The sequence below is a fragment of the Siphateles boraxobius genome, unplaced genomic scaffold, assembly GCF_051911475.1.
Source record: "Siphateles boraxobius isolate OS27281-9 unplaced genomic scaffold, OSU_SipBor_1 25, whole genome shotgun sequence".
NCBI lineage: Eukaryota > Metazoa > Chordata > Actinopteri > Cypriniformes > Leuciscidae > Siphateles > Siphateles boraxobius.
This window is the reverse complement of record NW_027508866.1, coordinates 5,899,766-5,927,384: the sequence shown is the minus strand read 5'-3', so window position 1 is coordinate 5,927,384 and position 27,619 is coordinate 5,899,766. Positions and strand designations below refer to the sequence as shown.

The following is a 27,619-nucleotide window of genomic DNA, read 5'->3' as shown; positions in this document are numbered from 1 at the left end:
TTTCACTTCAATATTCTGGATTCTTTATTCAGTTTATAGATGTATTTCCATTTGTAGTTTAGAGAATGAGAAGCATTAGTTTTATTTACAATTATATTTTTAAAAACTTCAGCTCTGTACAGATTTGAACCCTGATAAGGACCAATATTTTTCAGACCTAGTGCGGTGTTAAAACACAAAAAGCAAAGATCACATAAACAGAAAAAGACAAAGGAAGAAAAAAGATATAAAATTATGAACATTTGAAGAAAAAAGAAAACAGTACAGTAATTTCTTCAGCCATTAGAGAGGGGTTTGCTGCTGTTAAAGTACATGACATTGTCAGCATCTCACTGCTCCAAATGCTAATGTGCTAATAACTGTTTTTAGACTATCATACACTAGACAACAATATATATCAACAATCTATAGTTATGTTATGTTCTCTATAAGATTCATATTAAATATACTCTACACATATGTAACCTTTGAATACAATTCCCATTTGGAAAAATATTAAAAAGGGAGGAGAAAGAAAAATTACACAGATTTAGAAATGAAACAGCTCATGTTTCTGTATTGTGCAAACAAATTTTATATCTAACAGGGATGGGGAAATAGAAACCAAGCCAAACTTCATTCCATAGTTATCTTCTGGCTCCAAACGCAAGCATTAATTTACACCACCACACTTAAAAAATAAAGGGATAAATCTTACCCTTCCTGAAAGAGAGCAGCTCAGATCTATCTAAAGAGGGCAGACGCAACACTGTTTGACTGTCAAAACACAGCCACAAATGTCACTGTTACTCATTGTGGATTATTTAGACTTTCCATGAGTGAATCAAACCAACATTTGGAGATCTACCTTCCTGCAAACTCCTGACTCCTGCGCTCAAAACACACCTGGACAGGCTAATCGAGCACCGGAACTTGTTAAAGCAGGACGCTGGATCTCCGTGACCAGAATGGGGCATTTAAAACACATGGAAACGTATAATAAACATTTCTAAAACGTTCATCAGGCACATCAATAGTTGTTCTCCTACATGTGACGATTAGTATTTTATCGGGAGGGCGTGTGTAGTGGAGGTTAAACCGCCAGGGAAGCGTGTGCTATTATTTCAGATGTAGATGACGGCGTGCCTTTCCGCCTCCGCACCGGACCCGAGCCAAGCTTGGTGAGCACGTGGTGCATCGTTTAACGTGAAAAGTTCATCAGATTGTGTGTAAAATTCATTTCACCCTCACACGTCTCCCTCCTGAGAGGAATGAATCAAGGTCTCTTCTTCCTCACTGAATCATTCATGTTTACCAATAAAAAAACATGTGCAAACCGGTAGAAAGGGAAGGAGTGAGTGTCTGTGTGTGAGAGTGAGCATGATGAAACGAGTTACAGGTCTGCTGGGTGTACATGAAGGTAGAATGACCAGAAATGTGTGTGTGAGGGTGTTGGCGGGATGTGTGTTATTATCTGCTGCTCTCGAGGTTGGATTTTCTTGACATCTTTTGGCTTAAATAAGGACTATGCGTTCCCGAGCCTGGTCTCGCCCTCTCTCGGGTGTGATGTTTTTTTTTTTTTCCTCTCCAGGTGAAGTGAAGCTCTCGTTCTGGTCAGGTGTGAGTAGTTGTGTTTAAGCAGCATGGGCGAAGGGTGACAGGACACACTCATTCTGAGGGATGAAGGGATGTATTTACAGGATCACACAACAGTTGCTCTCTCCAGTCTTCTCCCGGTTCCTTTGACCTGAAATGAAAACACATGTAGTTAATACTACTGTACAAAAACAAAACAATGGTTCTGTTCCCAAACCACAGCTGCCTACCTAAACAGGATTTTAAGGCATCATAGGCATTCTGTTATGTTCTTAGAGAGGAAGGCAACATAGTTATGTTTCCTTATAAGATTCAGATTTTATTCTGCATATATTCTTTACACAGAACACAATCCTAGAATGCATCCTTGAAAAGCTTGGTGAAGGATGATGGGCAAAGTGAGAGAAATGTAAGTAAATCTCATTCAATATAAAAAGATGTTGTTAAAAACGGTTTAAAAAGACTATTTAATTGTTTACGGGTGTGAGTAATACGGTTGTCACTCTCGTATATAACTGAAATGTGTGTGAACGTAACCGTATTAGGGACTCGAATACAAGACTGACAAGCGTATTCTGCTGCTGTGTGAATGTGGCCTATTTAAAAGGTTCCAAGTCAAACATTTATGAGCTTCTTTTTCAGTGATTTTAAAGACAGCTAGCCATGTAGGCAGCATGGAAGCTCACTAAGGTTTGGAGCAGAGCCATTATCTTCAGTACTGATATATCAGACAGCAGGACCCAGCAAAAAATTGTCAATGCACAAAGTGTTTCAGCATAAATAATGATATAAAAGACATTTGATTAAAAATATACATTTACTGCACCTTATTACTAAAGTAACAATTGAAGACTTAAATTTAAAATTGTATTTTGTTATTTTATTTTATGTGGGGATTTTATTTATGTATATTTTGTTTTATTTCACACTATAATATTAATAGTTTAACAAGGTACTATGTAATTGTAAGTGGTTTATACACAACTCTTAAATAAATAAAAATGTATTCGAATTTTATTTTAAAGAACCCTTCTATATTTAATTCATGTTCATCATTATCAACAATGAATTCACCTGAAAATTATTATAACCACTTTGCAATAAGGCAATAATTTGTTAACATTAATTAATGCATTAAATAACTTGAACTAACAATGAGCAATATATTTTTACAACATTTATTAACCGTCATTAATGTTAGTTAATAAAAATGTTCTTGTTCATGTTAGTTCACAGTGCATTACCTAATGTTAACAGATGCAACATTTGATCTTAATAATGTATTAGTAAATGTTGAGACTAACATTAAGATTAATAAATGCTGTAGAAGTATTGTTCATTGTTAGATCATGTTAACTAATGTATTTAACTAATGTTAACAAATAAAACCTTATTGTAAAGTGTTAACTATCTTTCATTTAAAGTGTCCACTCAAACTTAAATTAATAACCACAATTATATAATATACACACAATCTCATATTTCTTTCTATGTTGAAACCCTACTGTGGCGAGCAGGACGAGGCCGAGGGCCGTGAGAGAGCGGCGCGAGGCCGGTGGCGTGATTACTGCCTTTTACTTACGTTTTGTATTTGTTTAATTTTGTTATTAAATTCTTTAAATGTTCGCCGGTTGCCGCCTCCTTCTTCCCATAACAGATCTGATCTGCGTTACACATACATCAATAAATAGAGCATCACTTATTTCATGAAAATGTGCCTTCAATTCAGCATTTCAATAAAAAATGTTAAAAGGCTTAAAACTCTAATATGTCAGAATATGCTCAGCAAACATTAAATTCATAGTTATTTGTTTTCCTATTTTAAAACCAACATCTTTTATATTTTGGTGATACAATACTATAAAACCTCTGAAAGACATTGCCAGAGGTTGAGAATGATCCACATATAAACTGGTGATTTTTGAAGAAAGTGAAGTCTGCAGTTAGGCAGGGAGCGTGTGAAAAAGTGAAGGAGGACTGGACAGAAAAGAGAAAGGGCAGAATGGTTACCTTGGGAATTTGGCTCGGGCAGCGTCTCTCTGGCAACTAAATGCATCACTGTGGTTTTTCCGAGAGGCAGTTTTAAAGCTGCAAGACACGAGAGAAAAAAAGTGTTAGACTGAATGGACAAACAAGAGCCTAATGCAGCTGTACATCTATGAGACCAAAGTAACTTTTCAAAGGGATAAAGTCATAGGACAGAGGAACAAGATGACAAGTAAACCCCTGTATGAGTGCAGCATTTAAGCCTGTGCCTTATTGCACGTTATTTGAGTTTGAGACCACTGCTGCTGCCTTCTGCCCCACTGACAGACTCTGTCTTCATGCCTGCTTCTCTTGAATCAAGAAGGTGTCAGCATGTATTATCAAAGTGACACTTCTCTGGCAAACCCTGCGCACCACCATCACATCATCAGCCAAACAGTTCAGAAATTTGTTGTGAGTTTTTACTCAACTATGGGAAAAGTTTGCCCAGGCAAAACATCGCAAAACCCATTAGATATGAGTAAAGTTTAACTATTCACATGTCACAAATATTTATAAAAGACAAAAGAGACCTAATTTATTAGTGTATTGAGAGGAAAACATACTTCTATAGTCGCTTCTAATCACAATTTAGCCAAGATTGCCTGACAGAAAGACATAGTGATGACAGACTAGATAGATAGATAGATAGATAGATAGATAGATAGATAGATAGATAGATAGATAGATAGATAGATAGATAGATAGATAGATAGATAGATAGATAGATAGATAGATGTGCGGTAGGTTGAATATAAAGTGATTGATTTGGCGTTTGCCTCGTCATGCTTATAACAAAGCAAGAAATGGAGGGAAAGAACAAAGTATTTCCTAGAAAATGTAAGACATATTTATATACTCGTGTGTTTTCTTACACACATTCACAAAGCCACTCAATCATTAATAGTTGCTAGAGAGATGGCCAAACAAATAAAACTTCTTCCTGTTCACGCCCAAAGAATTTCCTCTCCTCCCTGTTTTCTTTCCCTGATGACAGGTCTGTCGGACAGTGCTTTCCTACTTTCATAGACTGCTCTTCTCCCTCAAAGCTAAATGGAAAACTCTCTGGTGTATTGTAAGAATATTTCTAAGTTCATTTTATGAAGTGAGTTTTTTCATGACTTGAGAATAGTTACTTTTAGGTGTATTGGGCCTGGGAGCTGAATTTCTGTGTACATCCTCACAATCAGCTGAACTGTGATGGATCAACCCGCACTGCACCCTGGCCCCAAATAAACCAAGACACAGCCAAAATAAATATATGTGCAGCAGGCTTGTGCAATTCAGAATTGAATTTAAAATGACTCCTGAATTTCAGTTCAATTCTTGAATTTGAATTTAATTTGAATTGATGTCAAAAAAAGGGATCTAGAATTACAATTCGAATTTGAATTAAAGGAAGCAGAATTGATATTCAATAAAAATTCTAAGAAATTCATATAGATATTTTAAGTGAAGTGTTAAACAATGGAAATACAGATTACATTAACAGGAAATATTTTCCCCCAGTAATGAATGTTAAAAGCTCTAGTCACAGAACAAAAAATTAAGTTTGATTTATTGTAATTGTAATTTTGTGGAACATGATAGAACATGACTCTGATAGAACATGATAGAACATGAATTTGAGGTGGACATTTGATTTTATATATATATATATATATATATATATATATATATATATATATATATATATATATATATATATATATATTTAGTACAAAATGTATGCAGGACTGTAAATGTATTGAGGAGTGATAGTTACCTGTAATGAAATTATGTTATTGAATTACAAAATAAATGTAATTGTATTTAGTTGTATTACATCACTGCGGGTGGTGATGGCGCAGTGGTTAAGACACGTGCCTTTGGTGAGAGAGACCCGGGTTCGAATCCACTGTGAGACACCAATGTGTCCCTGAGCAAGACACTAAACCCCTAGTTGCTCCAGAGGTGTCAGCTAAATGAATAAATGTAAATTTACTGAGGTAAAATGTGTAATTTAATTAGTTAGGCTACTAATCAAATTAAAAGGAAATTGCTTTACATTGATAAAGTAATCCAAACCACATTTATAATGGGTAACTTATAACAGTAAGCAATTACATTTCCAAAGTGACCTTCCTAACGCTGAGTGTATGTGAGATTCAACACATTCTTTCTGATGTGTGACTGTGTGGAATTTCTTTGAATTGCCATGAATTTAATTCCACTTCCTGTCATTCCAATTCCAATTCCAATTCAACTTCCTGTGGGGTGGAGTCCATTCAATTCAAATTCCCATTCATGAATTGAATGGAGGCCAATTCTGAAATTCTGAATTTTGCACAAGCCTGCTGTACAGTCATAAAAGTCTAATGGGACACAGCGAATTCACCTGGCAGAGAAAAGGCCAGGCAACTTCTAACCGGTCAGACTCCTGATTCGGGACTGATAAGAATGATTTAATGAATAATCAACAGTAACAGAGCATGTGTGATGTGATGTAAATAATGGTAATGAGGAGTGTGGGAGGGCAGCTCACCTCCTAGCGTCACATTGCCGTGTAGGAATCGGCCCTGGTAGATGAGGCGCAGGATGTTCGGACTGCTCACTTGTTCCTCTTCCCAGTCTGTTAAAGACAGAACGAATGAGAGCCATTCATGTTTGTGTTGTACACAAAATATACATATCTGAAGCCAACAAGAGACAGACCAAAATGTAAGTTATTATACTCAGAAGAAAGAAAGTCAAAGGTTTGGAACATGAGGGTGAGTATATGATGAGTAAATGAAGAAAAAGTGTTTTTCTTTTTGGAGGCACTTTTCTACCCGTCTTTCCACATTACTCATTCCTTCGTTTTTCACGTCATTCATTTATCCGGTCATATGACCCACCGATCTCTCTCATTCTTGACTCAGTCCAAATGGAGGCTCAATCACAAGACTCAAGTGATGGTCATTCTGAGTCCTCATGAGGTGACAGGCTCTGCTGTGCTCGTCTGCTATGAATAAAACTCTGATTCAATCCCAGACCACCCCGATGGAGGTTACCAACTGCACAACAAAGAAAGCCTTTCTTTTCACAGTATTCCTTTTCTTTTTTTTCATCAATATTCCTTAGAATTAAGGGCTGATGACTTTCATAAGAGCTATTCAAAGTAAGAATTAAATTAAAATTACATAAACTTAAATAAACCCTTGATTGGAGCAAGAAATGGTAATAAAAATGCAGCCTAAGTTGGCTTGCTGGTCTCAGACTGGCTTAAGATGGTTTAGCTGGTTAGTTAGCTCAGAAAAACGTCAAAACAAGCACGTTAGCTAGCTTGACCAGACATAGAGAGCAGATATCCACATATTGGTATTTATTGTATAGGCTATTGTTTTTTGGAACGTGGAACCATGGTAAAATCATGTTTGTTTGTTTTTTAGACATTTACCAAAGTAATGGACTTTTATTCTTGAGACTCTCTGGAGTACCATATAACTACATACAACAAGATTATGGATATGAATATGCTAACCATTCAGGTAGAATACAATACCGTTCAAAAATGTGGGGTCAGTAAGATTTTTGTAATGAAGGAAAGATACTTTTTGATACAAAAATGTGATACTTTTATAATCAAGACATTGAAGATATTTATAATGCTATAAAAGATTTTTATCTATTGATTCATCAAAGAATTATGAAAAGAAATATTGTGGGTTCCACAAAATATTAAGTTGCAAATAAATAGTTAATAATAATCAAAATAAAAGTAAATAAATATTAACTGTTTTCAACATTGATAATAATAAGATTTGTTTTTGAGCACCAAATCAGCATATTAGAATGATTTCTGAAGGATCATGTCATGTGACACTGATCCTGGAGTAATGGCTAAACAACATTATTGGTTTTTTTATCAAATAAAAGCAGCCTTTGTAAGAAAAAAATGCTTCGTTAAAAAAAAATTCAAGTTCTTAATGTTGTTTATATGTCTATATGGTGTTTTTAATATGCTTTAAGACAAACCATGTGTAAATTCATAAGTCGACAGCATTGCTGTGTATTTTCTCCTTAAAACTGCAGTGAACCAAAGACAGTCTCAAAAACACGATTTAAAATCGCTGGTTTCTGATGTCACAAACTACCTTGTAACCAATCAGATCAACGTATGATCGACAACGAGTGGATCTCTGAGCTTCTGTGAGTGAGTGGAGGCGGGGCTCATTTGCATATTCATAAAACCTCGTATACTAAATGAGGCAAAAGAGTTACATTCAAGCTATTTTACGACATGAAGAATTGTTTTTCACGTAAAAAAAAGGCTTAAATGTAATTTTGGTGATCAAAGATGAGTTTTAAGCGATAAAATTATTGACTACAGGGAGACTTTAAACATATTACCAAATCCAAACTTTTTAACAGTAGTGTATGTATCAAAATGCCATGGTATTTTACCATCACTGCACCATGGTACTGGAACAGTATGTTTTTAACAGGTTAGTCAAGCGCAAAAAGCTAAACTTGAGCTTGGGGCCAGATCCCTGAAAGCACTTGCAGTTTCAGATGGGTTGCCAAGACAGTGTAGAAACAGATGAAATAGTCTGTATACCATCTGCTGTTCTACAATTCAAAGGTAGCAGTATGTGTGTGAATAATCATGCTAGAACAGTATCTGTGGAATATTTGAATGCAAACCACACAGTCCTCGGGCACAGGCCGAAAGACGGTCAGACGGATGTATAAAATCACAAACTCAGATGCTGTTTTTTCCCCTGAATAATGTCATTGACTTTAGGGTCATTGTACAGTGGGTGGAATCTAGCTCTGCATGGGATTACCACTCGGTCAGACTCAGATTTGTCTGCGGCACAGATTATCTGAAAACAGAAAAGGGTTGTAAAGAGGAATCTACTCAACGGCAGGAAACAAAAGCCTGAAAATCCTTCACAAGAGCCAACAGTTTCTACTGGGGGATGCATTCAAAACAATATGTGAGTGTTTTAAGATGTGATCATCACACACCCATTGGCCAGTTGTCGTACACATGCTTGGCGATATCGGCCGCAGAGTCGTTTGGCGAGAACAGGAACTCTTTTGTTTTTCCACTCACCAATATGAGCCTCAAGTTGATCTGAAACGCAAACACAAACAATAGAGCCGTTAGAAGCTCGGTCAGAATCCACACACCACACTTCCTCATCATCAACACAAAATGGCATTTGCAACCCATTTTAACGTGTAATGCGATGTATTTCTGAGTTTCATACCAGAATGGAGCCAGAACTGAATGTTAGTTTGCTAAAACAATACCTAAATAGCTATTACGCTATTCGCAGGCCTACATGGAATCTGTGCACAGTCTGCACACAGAACTTTGGTGAAAGATCTGCATATTTTCACAGAATTAAAAAGTCTGTCAGACACAAAGCTTCACAATCTCATGACCCTTGTGTACATCCATTTATAAACACTAATGACTAATTGAATTATTCTTATAGCTACCAATAAGAGTATAGTGTTTATATTTTTTAAAGAATCTTTTTTTTTCTAAAGAATCACTTCTCAAGGATCGTGTGACACTGAAGACTGGTGTAATGGCTCAACAATATTACTGTTTTTATCAAATAAATGCAGCCTTGTTAAGTTTAAAAGACTTCTTTAAACCCCCAAAATTCTTTAAACCCTTCTTTAAACATCTTACCACCCCCAAAATCAAAATACCATGGTATTATATTATTCTGTCACTGTTGCATGGTACTGCCACAGTACGTTTTTAAGGTTTATCAGATGGAGAAATACTTGAGAGTTGGAGTAAGCATATTTTCTCAGAATTAAAAAGCCTGTCAGTGTCAAAGCTTCCCAATCTCATGCTCCTTGCATGTTCATTTATACAACACATTGACTAATTTGATAATGATTTTAGCTACCAATACTATAGTATGGTGTTCTCAGTTTCATTTAACTGCAAAAAACATTGGTTTACATTATTGAGTGGAAAACTGCTTAACATTAAATAAAAATAAATAAGTAAAATTAATGGAGATGGGCGGTTGAGCAATTATTTCATAAATCTTTTATATAATCCTCCACTTTATCCTTGCGAATGCGAACCACCAGTGATTCGATCAGCGCAATTATGCTGTTTGTGCAAGCACTCAAGCAATATCATTTGCAAAAAGTCCTTTATTATATTCATTCACATCGCAGAGTGTCGCCCATTTAAAAACAAAAGAGTAGGATCTATCAAGCTGAGAGAGAGAGAGACGCACATGACTCTGGGCAGTGCATGTCCAATGCACATGTGTTACTATGCAAGTGTCATCAGAAGATCCAGTATTAAGCTCCTCCCTCTACACACACACACACACACACACACACACACACACACACACACACACACACACACACACACACACACACACACACACACACGCTGCCAGCTGCAGTGATGTAACAAGAGTGAAAACCAGCAGATGGAAACAAAGATCCTCCTAAGCACTTTATAGAATCAGATTAGAGCCAGGAGCAAGAGCCTGCACACTCAAACAACTCATCTAAAGATCACAACACACACACACACACACACACACACACCACACACAATCTTCAGTTTCCTCAAAGGAAAGAGTATCAGTCAACAAACAGACGCACATTCATGCACAACAATGGTTGGTTTATCACGCAGACATACACATGCAAATCTAATTTAGGCTCGGATTAGTATGTGGCTATTTTATGAAGCCACCACACAGGAAGGAAATACCAGAGAATATCTACTTATCGCAATATTTTTGTACACATTTTTGCAAATTCACTCCTCCATTTAATATACTTATGCTGATTTATATACGTCAGAAAACAGAAATAGTGTAAGGTGTAAAGAAGATCTGTTTCCTCAAATTAGTATTCGTATCCTCCAAATGTAAAGAGATGAATCCTATATTTCAATTATAAAACATTTTTTCCTCCATGAATATGCTTTCACTCAAAATGCTTCACATTATGAAGTAAAAATGGGTTGTTGTTTCATGTTGACTCATCTGTCTGCCACTGGTTATGAAGAACAATGTTTAACTCAAAACTGAAAATGAGTGTGTCATTCTCCCATATGGACTCACTTAGTGAGTTGACAATCGTCAGCTAAAAACATCAGGATGGCAGTTGTAGCCATAGATTTGTACACATAGATTCCACATTGACCTCTCCAGACACATCAGCACGCCAGCCATCTTGGAAACGGTCAGCGTGTCGTCACTCAATACGAATCATTGATGCCACAACATTGCACAGCTTCTGGTTATGAAACCGATGAGATTTATAGTGGGATAACCTTTCATAGGTGGGAATGTGTTGGTTTGTGTTTCTATTTGTATTATAACTCAATATTACAGGTTTTTATACCATATGGTAATGTTGTGTTACTTAGCTCACACCTTCGTCTTATTATATAGACCATATTCAGACAGAGCAGTGCCATGACAGGTATGAAAGCGAGGCTCTGAGGGATAGACTTACTGTGGCATCTGCTGTAAACGGCTGAATAAAGCTCTTAGATCTCTTATGATTTTCCGCAACTTATGCTGTCTGGAGTTTTATGTCTACTGAAGTTCCTTGGAAAGATATTTTTGGCAGTGTTCCGTCTGTAGAACGATCCAAAAACATATTAAATAACAGTATAACCCACTGATGAAATGTATCATGTCCATCCTTTCATTCCCTTTAAAAACCAAAGATGGCGCTGCTGTTGAATAAGGTTTATTTTGTTAGTTTAGCTAGATCATCTGCTGAAGTCTATTACAGATATAGATATTCATACATGCCTCTAACTACGGTAGCAGACGCACAGTGAACTTAACCTCGAGTGTTCACAGACCCGCTTTGACCGCTCAATATGGCGAAAGGCTTACGTATAGACCCCTTTTCAGTTGGTAAACATGATGACCTTTTTATGTGGGCTGAGCTTAGGTGGAGGCAGAACGATCCCTCTGGCCGCTTTACTAAAGCTAGTTTGCAAGTTTTGTTAGCTTGTTTTTTAACAATGACGGGAGAAAATCAGATTGTATCTCAATGTGCAAGGTCACTCACTGTCCAGGACAGCGATTGTTATTTGCAAAAGTTAATTTTAACAGACGGAACCAGATTGGCCGACCCACACACGCTCAGTCCATGGATGGACGATCTGACAGGATTAACGTTACCTCGGTTGAGTGCCTTCTACATCTACCTGATAGAAAAACCGAGCGTAAAGACAAACTGAGGGCATATACATCTTTAGTTGCCTATAACTGTGATGAATGGTCTTGACTTGTGGCAACGTTACATTGCGCGGTCCTGCCCAGCGCCAAGCTAGAAGACGACAATGTAAAGAGTGACATTAAAGTGCAATTTTAATGATGTGAACATTTTCTAGAAATACAAATATTTGTAATGTATTAAAATTATATTAATTAACTATGTATTTGATTATTCTTTCTTACCAGGTGCTTTAAAAAGTCAATCACAACAATGTATACAATCATAGATTGACATAAATTAGACAAAAATTAGATTCACAAATAATCACAATATTTTAGAAAACATTATGCGATCAAATTTCAAATTGGATCCTGTAGGTGATTCTTGCATCCAGAAACGCAACAAGATGACATTTAATAAAAATAATAATTTAAGATCCTTATTCTGTAGCCGAATCTGTGCTGGTTTGTATTGGCCGCCTTCAGTTTTCACTTTGTTTTGCCTCCAGCTAACGCCGTGACGTAATTGTGACGTCGACGCAAAAGGGGTCTATAGCGGCCCATAGATACTGTCGCTAATGAGGCATCTATGTTTATATCTATGGTTCTAACACAATGGAACACCTCCTAGTTTCCATAGAGATGGTAACCGTGGCAGCGGCTCCTCTATGAGAGCGCTGACCTGAATCACCTGCAGGCAGAGTCTTTCTTCATCTGTCTCTTTCTCTCTCGCCGCATCTCATCTTTCACTATGTCACTCCATCTTTTCCACATCTTTGTCTAATGATGACATATCATCTTCACCTGGTGAATGCCAATGAGCAAAAACCAGACGAAGCTGATTTATACAATGTTTCCAGACGTACGCAGAAAGGAGGAAGAGCCAATCTAACCGCAGAAATATGTGTTATGCTGCGATACGTCTGCGCGAAACATTCCTCCTCTATCCATCTCCTTGGTGAGCAGACAAAATCTCACTATGACGTAGTACGGCATGCAGCGCTGCCTCCGAGGAACTAAAACAACAACAAGCTCAGCAAAAAACATCCGCCGGGGAATGATTTTGTAGGCGAGGGTAACGCTGGTACCAGTCTTACCCAGGAGCAGGTGTTTCCCTCGGAGTGAAGACAGCAGTTGCTATGCCAAACATTATTATACCACTCAATATTTATCTCTACTAATGCATCCTCACAGAATATGTTCACCAATCCCAGCGTAGGAAGACCCGGCTCTCCGCAACCAACCCTTCAGGGGGAATGTTTGATGTACTGTTTTATGTAATCACCCCCTAGCGCTCTCCTGCGCAAAACAAACGCACTTTCTTAGGGACACAGGCGTCACGTAGCATATCCCTCGTGAGACTACAGGCCGGCGATGGGATCTCCACTGTGATGGAAAAATTTATACAACAGAAACACAAAGCACAACAAAGGCTCTGCCAATGCAGACATTAGATTTAGAAATTGAGTATCAGGCACGTTATTGGCGGCTGCTAATAATCTTAAAATATTAGCTGAATATTTGGTCTGTTGCCATTATGATCATGCATTTTAGTAGATAGCATGATTTAACTGCAATATTGCAATGAATAATAATGAATTGTGACACCTGTATTGTTATATGGCACTGCAAGGTACTAAAATAACACCTGCAATAGTCTTTCCACAGCTGACATGTTGAAAACAGATACGTTATCCAGAGCAGGTGTCTCAGGTTTGCTATAGTTACAAACAGAGCGTGAAGTACTAGATGTTTTTCTGAAGGTTGTAGCTTTTGGGTATCACAAGTTGAGCTGGAGATTCTCTGCTTTAGAAGGATAAACAACCCGGTGGTTCTGCCAAGAGACAATGTGTGTGTGTGTGTGTGTGTGTGTGTGTGTGTGTGTGTGTGTGTGTGTGTGTGTGTGTGTGTGTGTGTGTGTGTGTGTGTGTGTGTGTGTGTGTGTGTGTGTGTGTGTGTGTGTGTGTGTGTGTGTGTGTGAGTGTGAGTGTGAGAGAGAGAGAGTGAGAGAGAGAGAGAGAGAGAGAGAGAGAGAGAGAGAGATACCCCTTTTCAACCAAAAAAGAACTGGTTCGGAACTGGTGCTGGTTCAAAGTTGGTTCGGAGTTGGTTCAACTTGCGAACCTTCTCAGAACCTGTTTGTTTTCCCACTGACTAGAGCGCCCAGCGAACGACGTCGTAACATCACTGTGTACGTCGCTATACGTCTCAGCTAGAAACGCTTGCAAGTACAACATTACTTTGGGATTATCTCTAACTCATGAACAAAGAAGCCTTTAAAAACAATTGAAATATGTAAGTCTTTTAACCTTTTCCTTTGATAAGTTAATCTTTTCTGATTAGTTATGTACCCCTGTCTTGTGTCTTTTTTTTCTTTCTCTTTATTTGCACAAATTTTGACTGTTTTCTTCTTTGCTTAAATAATGTTTTTAATAAAAAAAAACTAGAAACGCTTACGCCAACTTCAAGCATAACAATTACAATGGCGGACTACATCGTGTTTCTGCAAAATGCTTCTCCTGGCTTTGCGATCCTATATTATGGTCAGAAAATATGTTTAGAACACATCTAAACCCGCCCCAGCCCCCGACGTAAGCATGACGTGGTAAAAGAACGGTTCTAGTCCAGCAAAGAGTCGGTGCTGCTTTGGAACCAGTTTTCCTGGCCGAGAACCAGTTCTTTGGCTGTCGAAACACAAAGAACTGGTTCGCGCGCTCCGAACCGGCTCTCAAAGCAATGCTTTGGTGGAAAAGGGGTAAGGATGAGAGAGAGAGAGAGAGAGAGAGAGAGAGAGAGAGAGAGAGAGAGAGAGAGAGAGAGAGAGAGAGAGAGAGAGAGAGAGAGAGAGAGAGAGAGAGAGAGAGAGAGAGAGAGAGATATGCTGACAGTAATGAGTGTGTCAGACATGACGTATGAACTAAAAGCAGCCACAACAAATGCTGACCACATTGGATGTGACATGTCGACCGGCTTTGACTATCCCAGAATAGAGGTCTGCCAGATTGTTCTGGGAATGACATTTATGCAATAGGGAACAGACACACACTCACAGCACTTACACAACCACACATCAATGAAAACAATATTAGAAAGGTTGCCTCCAGCAGGGATTTGTCCGTTTTGGAGAGAGAGGAAATTAGTGAGTTCTATGGCGAGATCTGTTATGTCTGTATATGCTGGTTAAAGAACAATGATCTAGCGTTCCAATACGAAGACAAGTCACCTACAACACGGAAGAGCCATTAGGGATTAAAGACCACACAAGCCTAATGCAAGTTTAGGATTGTTGATCCGTGTCTTAGGACTTGCAGCTCCCACCACAAAGACTTCAAGTGACTGGATCATGAAGCGTCTCCAAAATAGGATCCCATTTATACCGATATTAAGTGCCGCAACAATAGTAATTGTAATATATTAAGCCACAACAATAGTAAAAAGTAGTAAAAAGACAAAGAAAAATTGAGGGGGAAAAATGCTAGCAGAAACCACTAAGCCCAGAAATAATAATCATACCACTCTTCATTAGTAAAGGTACCAATGAAGTTTCACACTGTTGTAAAAATCACTATGGCCTTATTATACTATAAAAATAAAGGTACAGTATATTATGATTACATTTGGCTAATCAGCAAAGCTTGATAATACAGAATTTAAGTTGTTTAGCTGATATTTTTACAGACCCCATTGCAAAAAAATATTACATTTAATTCACACATATTTTGTATGTATAAACCATGTATTATAAAGAAAAAATATAATATTATTGTAAAAAATATTTTTTATAACCTTTTTTACATTTTGCATGTTTCATTTTTATGTATAGGACTTTAGAATTAAGAAAATATGAAAAAATACCCAATATATCCAAGCGTCACTCAGACAAACTAACTAATCATATAAATAATACCATGACATTAAGAAAAGCTGTGACCTATAATCTTGAGAGAGGTCTTTATGCTTTAAGCATGTCACAGTCAGACAGAGCATGCAGATAAACAAAGAAGCAACGCAGAATTGAGAAAATATGATCATACTGCTCAACAAAAGATTAACATTTTCTGTTTCTGTGTAATGAAAAACCCATTTCCTCTGCTCAGTGTATTCGGAGTCTGCTTCTGTGAGCGAACTCAACCTCGGTCATAAACAGGCGAGACAGAACAGGGAAGCCATCCATCTTCCCCCTGACAGCACAGTGTTGGTTCAAACAGTGTCATCTCTGTCTATGTCTCCAGGAGTCTGTGATGTAGTTGAGACCGAGGTGGATTTGAAGACTGTGATCACACTCACTCATCTCTATTTCATCAGTCAGGGCGTTAGTGGGATTTCCCGCATATCTGAGAGAGTTTGAAGAAGCTTCTCAGAGCATCTCATTCTAAGAAGGAAGTGTCATTTCTTTCCTCAGTTTGAAATTAGGGTTTACCGTACCTATACCTAAACTGACTGACTGCATGCTTTAAATAAACAAAGAGTCAACAAATCACAACTAACTAACACCATTAAATTTCTTAATACATGTTCCTGGTCTTATTGTGAATGATTTATCAATGCATGTCATTCCAAAGAAATTTAGTTTTTTAAAGAAACGCTCTACCACTCAAAAGATTTTGTTCAGTAAGTTTTTTCTTTTCTTTTATTCAGCAAAAGACTGATCAGAAGTGACAGTAAAGACATTTATAATGTTACAAAATGATCTTTCTATTTATCAATAAATCCTAAAGAAAAATGTATCAGTTTCCACAAAACTATTAAGCAGCACAACTGTTTTCAACATTGATAATATTAAATAAAAACTAAAGTCTCTTGAGCCCCAAATCAGCATATGATTTCTGAAGGGTCATGTGACACTGAAAACTGGAATAGAAATGGCTGATAAAAATAAATGCACAAGAATAAATGTAATTTTAAAATAAAAAGTTATTTTAAATTCTAATATATCACAATATTAATGTTTACTGAATTTTAATAAAATGAAGGCAGCCTTAGTGAGTATGAGAAAAGCCCTGTCCCAAATGGCACACTCCGGACTTGTGGACTTCCTCAGAGTCCACACTTCGGTGACGTCATGTATTGCAGACCTATAGGGCCCTTAGCGCGAGTCCGCATTGAGAGGTATTTTTGAGACAGACTCGATCGTCACGCCGGAAACAGGAAGAAGGTCTCAGCTCAGACGTCGAAGCTGAATAAACTTAATGGTCATCTCATCAGTCCCTTTATTAGAAAAATATCACAAATATCATTAGAAAAATTACAGTCTTTAGCATCGAGAACAGGATTTATTTTATTTTCCCAAATCTTATGTCCATGTGAACTACACAGCCTGCTTTTACAGTTCTATAACTGTATATGCCACCTGGCCATTAGAATAGATGTCATGGTTATGTAAATGATCAATACAGTTGTGCATAATAATACATAATGTTCAATTTTAACACAAAATTAAAATGTAAATGAGTTTAAGAAAAATGTATAGGTTTCAATATTCATACTACGTTTATATGACTCAGTAAAGCCATGACATTCGGTTCTATTTATGTAATGAATCATAATGCGATCGTATTATTTAACACGCTATTATTATGTTTGAGATATCAACCACTGGTCGATAATGTTTGTATAAACTGTAAGTAACAACTGGTAAAATGTACGCCTATCATAAAGCCATGTTAACAGTCCGTGAGCGAAAATCTCCTCCCATCCGTTTTCTGATTGGCATTTTGCAAGGATTCCTGGGTAGTTAAAATGCCTGGAGCCGGCATCTATGCGGGCTTCGCGGAAGACCGCTTCAAGGGTACAAAGGGGGCGCTGCTGAGCACACTTCAGAGCGTTAAAATGCTAAATGGGACGGCCTACGGACTCGCAGACTCGGCGAGCACGCGCAATTTAAGTCCACGAGACCGAAAGTCGGCATGAAGTGCGCCATTTGAGACAGGGCCAAACTTAGATTCATTTTTTTTTTTAAATCTAACGGCCCCAAATTTTTAAATAGTAGTGTACCTTGTTGTACCTCTGAAACAATTTTCCTTTCAAATGACATTTTATTTTTTTTAGCTATTTATATTCCAGTCAATTCCCGACAGATGAAATTAATTCCCACCCTATACAGAACATCATGTTTCACTGAGAAATACGTCACACTGCAGAAGTCATTTTTGAATCCCATTTCCTGTCTACTAATTACATAATTCAGAGCAGCAAAAGTCTATCCATAAAATGATTTTGCTATAAAATGAACAACATGGTAAAGTTTTATGAGTATAACAAAGTTAATTTTGCAAGTTTTCAGACCTCTAGAGGACAAATACAGAAAAACAAAGTTCTGTCAGGTACGGTACAGCCTGTACAATCCAGTTTTTTCTCAACATGAGACAGAACAGGTTGTTCCGCTTTGCAGTGTAGATCTGATTCTTTCTCTGGTGAAACCACTGAGTACGGTAAAGTAAACCACCCTTTGTTAGGGATTTGCATAGATATTCAACATTACAGGTCAGGTTCTTCTGAACAGAATATAAAATGGTCTGGCCTATTTGCATTAGCAGGGGTTAAAGCAATGAACATGTCCAAGATGACACACTGAAATGCATTTGGACATGGGAATGGAAGGATAAATGTCTCACTTCTGGCATGGGTCAAAAACACAATGACCATAGGCATTGGTTTGATAATAGCTAGCTCATTTGGCCACTAGTTTCAAGGCAGAGCTTCTAAATGAATAGATTCCAGCCTACAAAACGATTCCTTACGGTTTCATATTAAATCGTCTTTTCATGATATTGGACAGACTGTTAGGGGACCGAAAATCTGAGAAAAAGAGACCCGTGCATTTATTAATATGTGATAACTTTCAGATGTGCGTCAGACACTTAAATTCTCATTATGAAGAGTGCGGAACATGAGAAAGAGACAACAGCATTAAATGACATGAGATCTGAGAATTAGATGGCACATTTTAGACATGGGAAATTAAACTGCAAGAGGGGATTTAGAGAAATTGTAAAGTTCCCTGTCTATTTCCAAGACCTCAGTGGATGATGGGACAAATTAATGCAGAAATTTGAGAACTGACTCGCAGCCATTGCCGTGTGCACACACATGGGCAAAATTGCCATGAACGAGCAACACAAAGAGAGTCCGGATGTTCCCTGCATGGGTTGATGTGCGGTAGGTTGAATATAAAGTGATTGATTTTGCTCTCAGTTGCGTTTGCCTCGTCATGCTTATAACAAAGCAAGAAATGGAGGGAAAGAACATGTGAAGTATTCCCAGAACAAGATAGATAGATAGATAGATAGATAGATAGATAGATAGATAGATAGATAGATAGATAGATAGATAGATAGATAGATAGATAGATAGATAGATAGATAGATAGATAGATAGATAGATAGATAGATAGATTTCAGGTGTTGGCTATCAAAAACTTCCTGTAAAAACACACGACGCACACAAACAGAAGGTGGCAAAAAAATTCCTCACTTCCTTGATAGATTTTTTCCCTATAATGGGCCGGTCTCAATAGCTACGGTAAAAGTGATCATTTTGCAAACATTTCCTCAAGATGTCTAGAACTTTCTTTACTCCCATTATCGTTCGTTCTTGGTCTTCTCTTCTCCCAGACTCACTCACTCCGCTTCCGTACTTAATCATGACCACAGCACACCAGCAACTGCAGTCTCAGGCTGTCCAGATGCCCCATCAGCAGTCCTGAAGGACAATCAGTCACACACACATACTCACACACACTCATTCGGCCCAAATGATGCATCTCACCGGATGAGAAAACAAGGGTGGTAATATCACTGAAATCAATATAGGCCCGCCTGACGACGTGCCAATTACAATCACATAAGTGGACTTCACACCGGTGTTAATAAATGCTGAATCTGAGAATGACTCATCTTTGTACAAACTTTCCTGATCTTGAGGCTAATTACACACCTTCTATAAACACATTAGCAATGTGTACTCAGGGGCGCTGAAGAAACACAAACCTAGAACTCTGACCTTTTTAGAACTGAAACAAGATTCCTTTAAAGTGCTTTAAGGACAACGTGACACATCTTGAAGGTCACAATGTTAGATGATCTCTGTTAATAAAACACATTCTACAATAGAGAATGGCCAGAAAATACAGCCAGATTTCTGCCTCATGAGAATGATTATATATTCCATATAAAAATCAAATTATATATATATAATAATAATAATAATATTTTTGACATACTATTATTTTAAATATTTTCCTGATGGAGCTATGGGGAAATATGAGAACAGAAAAATGATGAAAAGAAGCAGGACCAGCGAAGCGTGAAAGAACAATATCTCATCTCCTGTAGCCAGATGAAGGCATGCAGTCTCTCGCCTGCAGGCTCGGTCCACGTGCTACTGCTGAAAAAGGGCAGACATCTGTAGAAAGAGAGAGAGTGGGGGAGGGGAGCCATTCACTTACCTCCCCATCAGTGAGGTGGCCGTCTGATAGAAATGGCCTTTTGATATTGTATTACAGCCATGTATTACAAACCTGAAAAACACCCTTCTCATCACTTATTACTATCATGCACACGTTCACAAGCAGAATTATTACAGCACTGCAGTCAAAGCTCCACAGACCAACTTCATGACTGAAAATCTTTTTTTATCTTTTCTTTGGGGCGAGCCCAGAGAAGATTTTTCATTGAAAGTCATGACTGTAGTTTGTCCTACAGCTTTTTCTAGCTATTTTTGTCAAATAGAGTGCATAATGGTAAATAAGCACCAGTTCTTAGATACAGCAAGCAGACTATGTGGCAGTACAATTAAGTATTAAGTATTAATTTGTACACACACAAATATCCTATATTTCAGTCCACAGCAGAATTAATAAATAAGAAAAAATGTAGGACTGTAGGACACTTGGTTCAATCCATCGGTTGTTGATTGGATGGATGCAGATCTGAATGTGAGCTTGCAGTTTATTGAAAGGGGTGGGGATTATCAAGGATGCAAACACATGTTTGGTCAAAAAAGACCTCGCCCCGCGACAAATATCCAGATACTTACATTGCCACCAACCCCTGCCATCCCCGGCCCACCCCGATAGGCACATATAGTAAAATGAAAATCAAATAAAGTTTTGACAAAAAAGGTTGTATAAAAATATAAACCTCACATTTCAGCCTTTAAAACATTATAAAAAGAATGAGTAAAAAAAAAAAACTTGACATATACATTAATGCACATTAGCTTATCTTTTATTATTAATAGTAAAATTCGGTCAGATTTTCCCATGGCGTCTGTCGTTGCTCTGCAACCATGCACTGCGCTCTCCACAACGACAAACAAGTTTTAACAGCTAATAGATTTTCACCACTGAAAAACGCTTGCTGTAGCTCTGCTACAAGATTTATTTACAGAGAAGAGAAAAACACCTGTAGTGTTTGGGTGCACCCCCATCCTTCATGTTGACTGAGCTTTCAATGTAGTTACGGAAAGGGTGAAGCTGATTGGTTGGTTCTTGTCACATGACCTGCGGTGCGCTTGCGTCATTCTGAAAAGTTTGAAAAGTTTTTTCATTTCGCTGCGCCTGGAAAAATTGCTTCAATTGTGAGCGCGATTGTCGCGCGCCAACATGTTAAATAACGAACTTGAGAGCGCAAAAGACACGATATGTGAACGGGCCTATGGCGTTTAATTTGGTCTCAAAACTCGCGAACAGAATACGAGGGCAAAAAATAGTATACGCGCGCAGAATGCCATCCACCCGCGGGCGCGTTTCTGCACCGTGAGCGCGCACAATGCCATCCTCGTATGGCGCCTAGACGAGCTACCTCAGGCCACGAGCTAGTGGAAGAAACAATATCACGCTTATTACAGTGTTCTGATTTGCTTATTTCCTATTTACTTGTTTGGTGGAGGCAATCCAGAATTACTGTTGGTGAATTTATAATCAGACCCCCCCCCCCCCCCCCCTTAAAAAAATCTCTCCGGATCTGCACGATTCACATAAGTAACCCAAACTGACGTGAAAAAAGTGGGAGGGCGCCGAAAAGCGCGCTGTTTGGGTCCCTGATTATGAGGACACAATGTTTGGAGTCATACATCACCAGAGACAAGTCTGATGTTTCACTGAAAGATTAAACTATGATATTTTGGTAAAAAATTACAAGGTAAAAAAAAAATTTGTATTCTCTGAAATGGCTCTGATGATTCATATATCAAATATTAGCCTATAGTTCACACCAGTTGTCTTAGAAGTGACTATCTTTAAAAACGAAGTCAAAATTTTATCACATTTAGATCACATCTTATGATCATAGAAAAAAAACATTTGGCTGGCTTGGAGGAGAAAGAGGGAAAGGTATGAAGGAAGAGAAGGGAAGTCTGGCCTGAGATTTCAGTCTGTGTCTTCACTAAACTACAAGAGAATGCTTGTGCAATGAAGTCATAAAGGCGAGCGAGAGCCACTGTGTACAGTGGAACAACCCTTGCAGTCAGTCTCTGCCACACTCGCACAAAACTTGAACAGAACCACCTTTGGAAACATGTAAAAACAGATATATGTTGACTCACGTCCAGTAATGAATATGTAGAAACACCGCAGAGAAGTTAAAACAACTTATAATAAGGCCCTGAGCACTATTTACACGAACTGACATTGAATCACTCTAACTTTCCATGACAGTGTGTGTGTGTGTGTGTGTGTATGTGTGTGTGTCTGTGTGTCTGTGTGTCTGTGTGTGTGTGTGCGCGCGCGCGCGTGTGTGTGTGTGTGTGTGTGTGTGTGTGTGTGTGTGTGTGTGTGTGTGTGTGTGTGTGTGTGTGTGTGTGTGCGCACCTCTCTCTCAGAGCTGTTGTAAATTGTTCCTCACTGGACTGAAAGGATCCTTTATTGAGTGAGTCTGAGCTACTTCCTCCTCCTCCTTTCTCTCTCGCTCCCTCTTTAGCCTTTTAACCCTTACTGACCCATAAGCACTCTCTGGGCTTTATTCAAATCATACTCGCCATGTTGTATGTGGCACATTTATTCACACAAACACATATAGATACAACAGATGCTAAAACAGACTTTAGCTTTATCTCTCTGTCTTTTTATGCTGTTTTTCATTTTAGGACTGTGCTTAAACAATCAATACATTGTGATTCTTTTTCTCACAACAGATTTTTGGTGCTTTTCCGCTACACAGTACCAGCTCGACTCGACTCGACTCGCCTTTGTTTGGTTTTCCACTGTGTAAAAGTTGTACCGGTTCCTGCTTTCGGGTACTTTTTTTCGTATCACCTCCGGTGACATCCATGTTTCAATATATTAATTTCAATATATACATGTCAACGTTAACGCGTTAACACCTGCGATTGTTTTCAGTTTAACAGGTTAAAATATTTAACACAGTTAACAAGGCAACAAGGCACAGACAGACGCGCGCCAGTATCGTGTGCATAGACAGTGCGCCAGAATCAAACTCTCTTTCGCGCTTGAATGAACAATAACACACAATTACGCCAAAATTTCCGTTTTGATCAGATAGCCTAAATACAGAACATGAACGTAACACTGTCTACAACATGCTACAAATATCTCCACAAAAGGACGCAAATGCAAGTGAATTTGAACTGTGAAGTTACTTGCAAGCCAGAAAGTGTTATTTATTCATTTAGCCGACGCTTTTATCCAAAGCGACTTACAATTGCTATATGAAAAAGCGGCAGCTAAATGAATAAATGTTATTCACGTTTTCTATACCTTTTCCATCTCTCATATGCAAACAAAAACATTTTGTTATCTATACCCTGTACCTTTCTCCTGTAGTTATGTCAAACTTTGGCTACCTCTCATTTCAAAGGTGCCGGTTCGTAGCAGGTGACTGTTTGGGTTCAGAAGAGAGTCTGTCTGTCATGAAACAGATTTTATAATTCCCCTCAAAGGGACTGATTTGAACTTGGTTGCATAATCGCAGGTGTTAACGCTGCGAAAGTCTCGATGACAAATCTGGTTTGATTTCACATCAAATATCCACATTACATATCCACATTACATATTTTACATTTACATGTAAATATGTATTTACATGTAAATTTAAAATACATTTACATGTAAATGTAAATATCCTGTTTAATTCAAAAAATGTCACATTTACAGAAATAAAATGCCATTTCATGTCTAGAGGAAGTTTAAACTAGGGCTACACGATATTATAAAATAAACTTAAATTTCCTTTAAAATATATTTTAAACTATATAACCTACATAAGTGTTTCACATTCTTTTCGTGACTAGAAAACATCCCTACAACTTCTAAAAGTGAACAGCAGTGTTTTACTGTAGCATAAGTTTTATTTTAACATCAATATAAACCACGGGGTTTAGGGTTTCAGGTAAGCCTACATTAGGTTTATTAAACAACAGAAACTGAATAATCAAATGTAAAAAATAAAACACTGCTTAGTTTTCACTATATGAATTAAATTTATACTGATCCTTATTAAAGCTACAAAAGTTATTCAGCCAAGAGCAGTGAGTGATTTTCTCTTTGTATTTTGTTCATGACCCCAGTTATTGCGATATACATTTGCGATATTTTGACAATTTCAATATATTGTGGAGCCCTAGTATAAACGACGTATACATTTTTTACATCATTTCAACTTCTGAAAGTGCTGAGCAACGCTACTCAAGTGTGTGGACAATAACCATAGGGGAGGTCTCTCCTTGACATTTCTCCCAATGGTATCCCCTACTAATTCACCCCTACACATAGAGGACACAATACCACATGACACCACACAAAAGTGACACAGTACTGTCAGGGAGTATTGAGTTCTCCTTCACACCTCTGTCTCACAAATGATCAAAGCGAACTCTTTTAAAAGAGCATATCTGATGTAGCACCTATAGGCTTCCACAACATCTCGTTGCTTTGAAACTGTGAGAGCTCTCAACAAAAAAAGCCCATTCATTAAAATGCCCACCCACAAGATGTGTATGCACACACACACACACACACAAACACTCCCATTGTTTGACAACCCTACCCCCAAAATGAATGCCCCTCAGCTGGAGACCACACAATGATTCAAAGTTTCACAGAGTGGACATTTCATCCTAAAACTGAACGGGCTGTTCAGAGACACCAAAAATAGACACCTAAACCCAACGCAGAAAAAAGTCACGCAGCTCCTGCATTAAAAACCCTTGATTAATTTTAAAGCTAGTAATGGATTATTTTTTATCGTTCTTTTGCAAATCCATATAAAAGTATTTTCTGTGAGGTTTGAATGTTTGCAAAGCCGTCCTTCTAACGCCATCTTAGATAATCAATACCTGACTTTAGGCTATATAACATACAGTAGCACTTTGTTTCCTGTTTGGTCCCTGTTTGCGTAATGTGAGAAAAACCTTTCTTTCTGTTGAGACGTCAAGGGATGCATCGTCATCATCAGGGTCGGATCGGGCTCACCTTTCTGCACTTAAAATCAATTAACAATACGTGCCGTTGCTCTTTTAATCTAAAGTTGCCAAGGAAGCCTTTCTGAGGGCCAGATTTATATTTTACTGCTACTCGATTGCAGAAACAGAAGTACAGTCAATGTGCACTATAAAGGCCAATCACATCAGCCCTCAGCGCACATTACATCAAACAGAGTCTCCTATGTCAGAGTGTCGGCATCTCTCGAGTTTGACAGCCAGATCAGCTGTTTGGAATATCCAAAGCATGCTTGACTAACAAGCAGGAACAGTGTTACAGTTTGGTCCCAAAAGAAGGAGATCATATTTGTTTTGATATTAGTTTCAATGTTTTAATACACAATCAGGGCTGTATTTTATGGTTGATAAGCAGATTCCCCACATCCTTGGATTCAAACCACTTACACTGGCGAATAGCAGCATTACCAACACCCACGGGTTTAGAAGTCTCAATCTATTATAGCCTTACATCACAGTGCAAAGCTTGAAATGTCATTTTACAGGCATGTAATGAGGATTAAACAGAACCTATATTAAATCATCCCCCTGGACAGCAAGATTCTAATGTTAGAGTTTCGTTTTGATCATTTGCCTTGATTCACATTTCCGAGACAATTTCAGTTGTGCAAATGGACCAGTGACTGTTTTAAAGTCTCACTGATCACACTTCCTCACTATCAGTCAGAACAGCACTATGTAAGCCATCTGATAGGATATCTTTACAACACTGCCCTTCCTGATAGAGGTGGAATTTTAATGGGGTTATTGCCGAAACAGCAAAAAGAGATCCAAGGCATTTAATAATAACACTGAGTCATTTATGTTTATCTTGTATTAATCTATTTGCAAGAGCAACAAAGAGATCAGGTGACCTTCTATGATCTTTGACAAACACTTGTTATTTTATTTTAACATATTTATTCCTTAAAACTAACTACTATCTAATTTGATGTTACAGATACTCGTTTTTAAAGTACTTTACTAGTAAATATAATCCAATAATGACTAGTAGGATAACAAAAAAATTCAATAGTACTACTCATTATATTGTAGTACTCAGTCAACATTCCTTTGTCAGAATCCCAATAGTGGCAAGTAACTATTCCATGGATACTAGTAACACATTTTTAATTGAATGAGGTTGAATGTGGTTCAGATATGAACCATCAACTTCTAACTAGAATGTATTTCCATTTTTGCAGATAACTATTAGTTCACTACCAAATATAGAGTAAAACTATTATTTCGTTGAATAAACTGTTCTAATCAATTTTAGTAAAATATTGCAATTTGTTTTCAATAACAGTGGAAGAATAATTTGTCAGTATTAGTAACTAGTGACTAGTAACAACTGAATAAGTACTACTATTTACTGACTGAAATATTAGCAGGCTATTATTCGAATAAGTAAGAATAAGTAATAGCATGTCAAGAATAGTTACCATAAACAGACTGATCACTATTGGAATATTTTTTAGTAACAGAAACAGAAAACAACTAGTAACACAAAATAGATACTAATTAGTTTCAAGGAACACAACATTTACCATATTACGTTACAATATTTTACCATACAACGTACACCATTAACGTTAAACCCTTTACAGAATAATTAGATTCTTACCATGTCGACAGGGATGTTTGCCGTCATCTTTGAAATGAGCTCTGTCGGATCTTCACTTTAGATTAGATTAAAAGTCGTTTTTCTATCTTCAGTTTGCTTAAGAAGTAAAGTTTTGACAGCAGGTGACTCGTGGTAAAGCAGTTAATCACGCAGAGATCACTCGTCTGGTTATTCCTGTAGGTTCGCTGGTAAGTTAAAGGTAACGTTAGTTAAGCGCAGGGAGGAATAGGTTCTTCTTCAGATAGGCTTCTGTGTTTTTGCTTTTTCATGGTATAAACTTAAAAACGGAGGAAAGAATATTTCTGGATTTTATATTTATGTGGGAGGACCCCCTCCCATCCTGAAATAAAAAGGATATATATTAGGAAAATGTGCCTACGCCATACGAAAACAAAACCACACTACTATTAAGTCATTGGGTTTTGCAAATATACCGAGAAATTAGTTCCTCGAACTTCGCAATAAAAAACAGTCGCCTGGTAGATGAAAAAATGCTGTAATTCGACGGTTTTTCCGTCTTATATCCGTCTTCGTCCGCGCTCACTCTCTGCTGTCATCCTGCCTCAGAAAAACATGGCGGCAGTTGACGGGGAAAGGCTGAACGGGGGGAACCCGGAGCTAGTGAGGCAGATAAAAACGGCGCGATGTCGATCGGTATGTGTGTGTGTGTGTGTGTGTGTGTGTGTGTGCTCGGATGAATACGCCCCCAGCTGTTAAAGGAAGAGGCGGAGAGAGAGAGGCAAGCCCACGAATC

The 27,619-nt window shown here is 37.8% G+C and overlaps 1 protein-coding gene across 2 annotated transcripts; it reads right to left on the bottom strand.

The window, feature by feature from the left end:
• Positions 1–27,619, bottom strand: ubl3a (ubiquitin-like 3a). 2 transcript variants are annotated; one of them, XM_077242179.1, is made up of 6 exons: positions 27,300–27,554; positions 26,866–27,205; positions 8,593–8,701; positions 6,125–6,211; positions 3,586–3,663; positions 1–1,726 (listed from the first exon to the last, which is right to left on the bottom strand). In XM_077242179.1, the coding sequence occupies exons 2-6, from the start codon at positions 26,890–26,892 to the stop codon at positions 1,674–1,676; spliced, it is 354 nt and encodes a 117-aa protein (XP_077098294.1). In that variant the 5' UTR covers positions 26,893–27,205; positions 27,300–27,554; the 3' UTR covers positions 1–1,673. The 2 variants fall into 2 exon arrangements, with proteins under 2 accessions (XP_077098294.1, XP_077098293.1); XM_077242178.1 differs by having other exon boundaries at positions 26,866–27,619.

Excerpts from the sequence above, each read along its gene's own strand:
- ubl3a (XM_077242178.1), bottom strand. The coding sequence starts at position 26,892 with ATGACGGCAAACATCCCTGTCGACATG. Across the intron at positions 6,212-8,592 it reads GTACGACAACTGGCCAATGG|ACTGGGAAGAGGAACAAGTG; the intron begins GTGTGTGATGAT and ends TGTCTTTAACAG. Across the intron at positions 3,664-6,124 it reads CGGCAATGTGACGCTAGGAG|CTTTAAAACTGCCTCTCGGA; the intron begins GTGAGCTGCCCT and ends CGTGTCTTGCAG.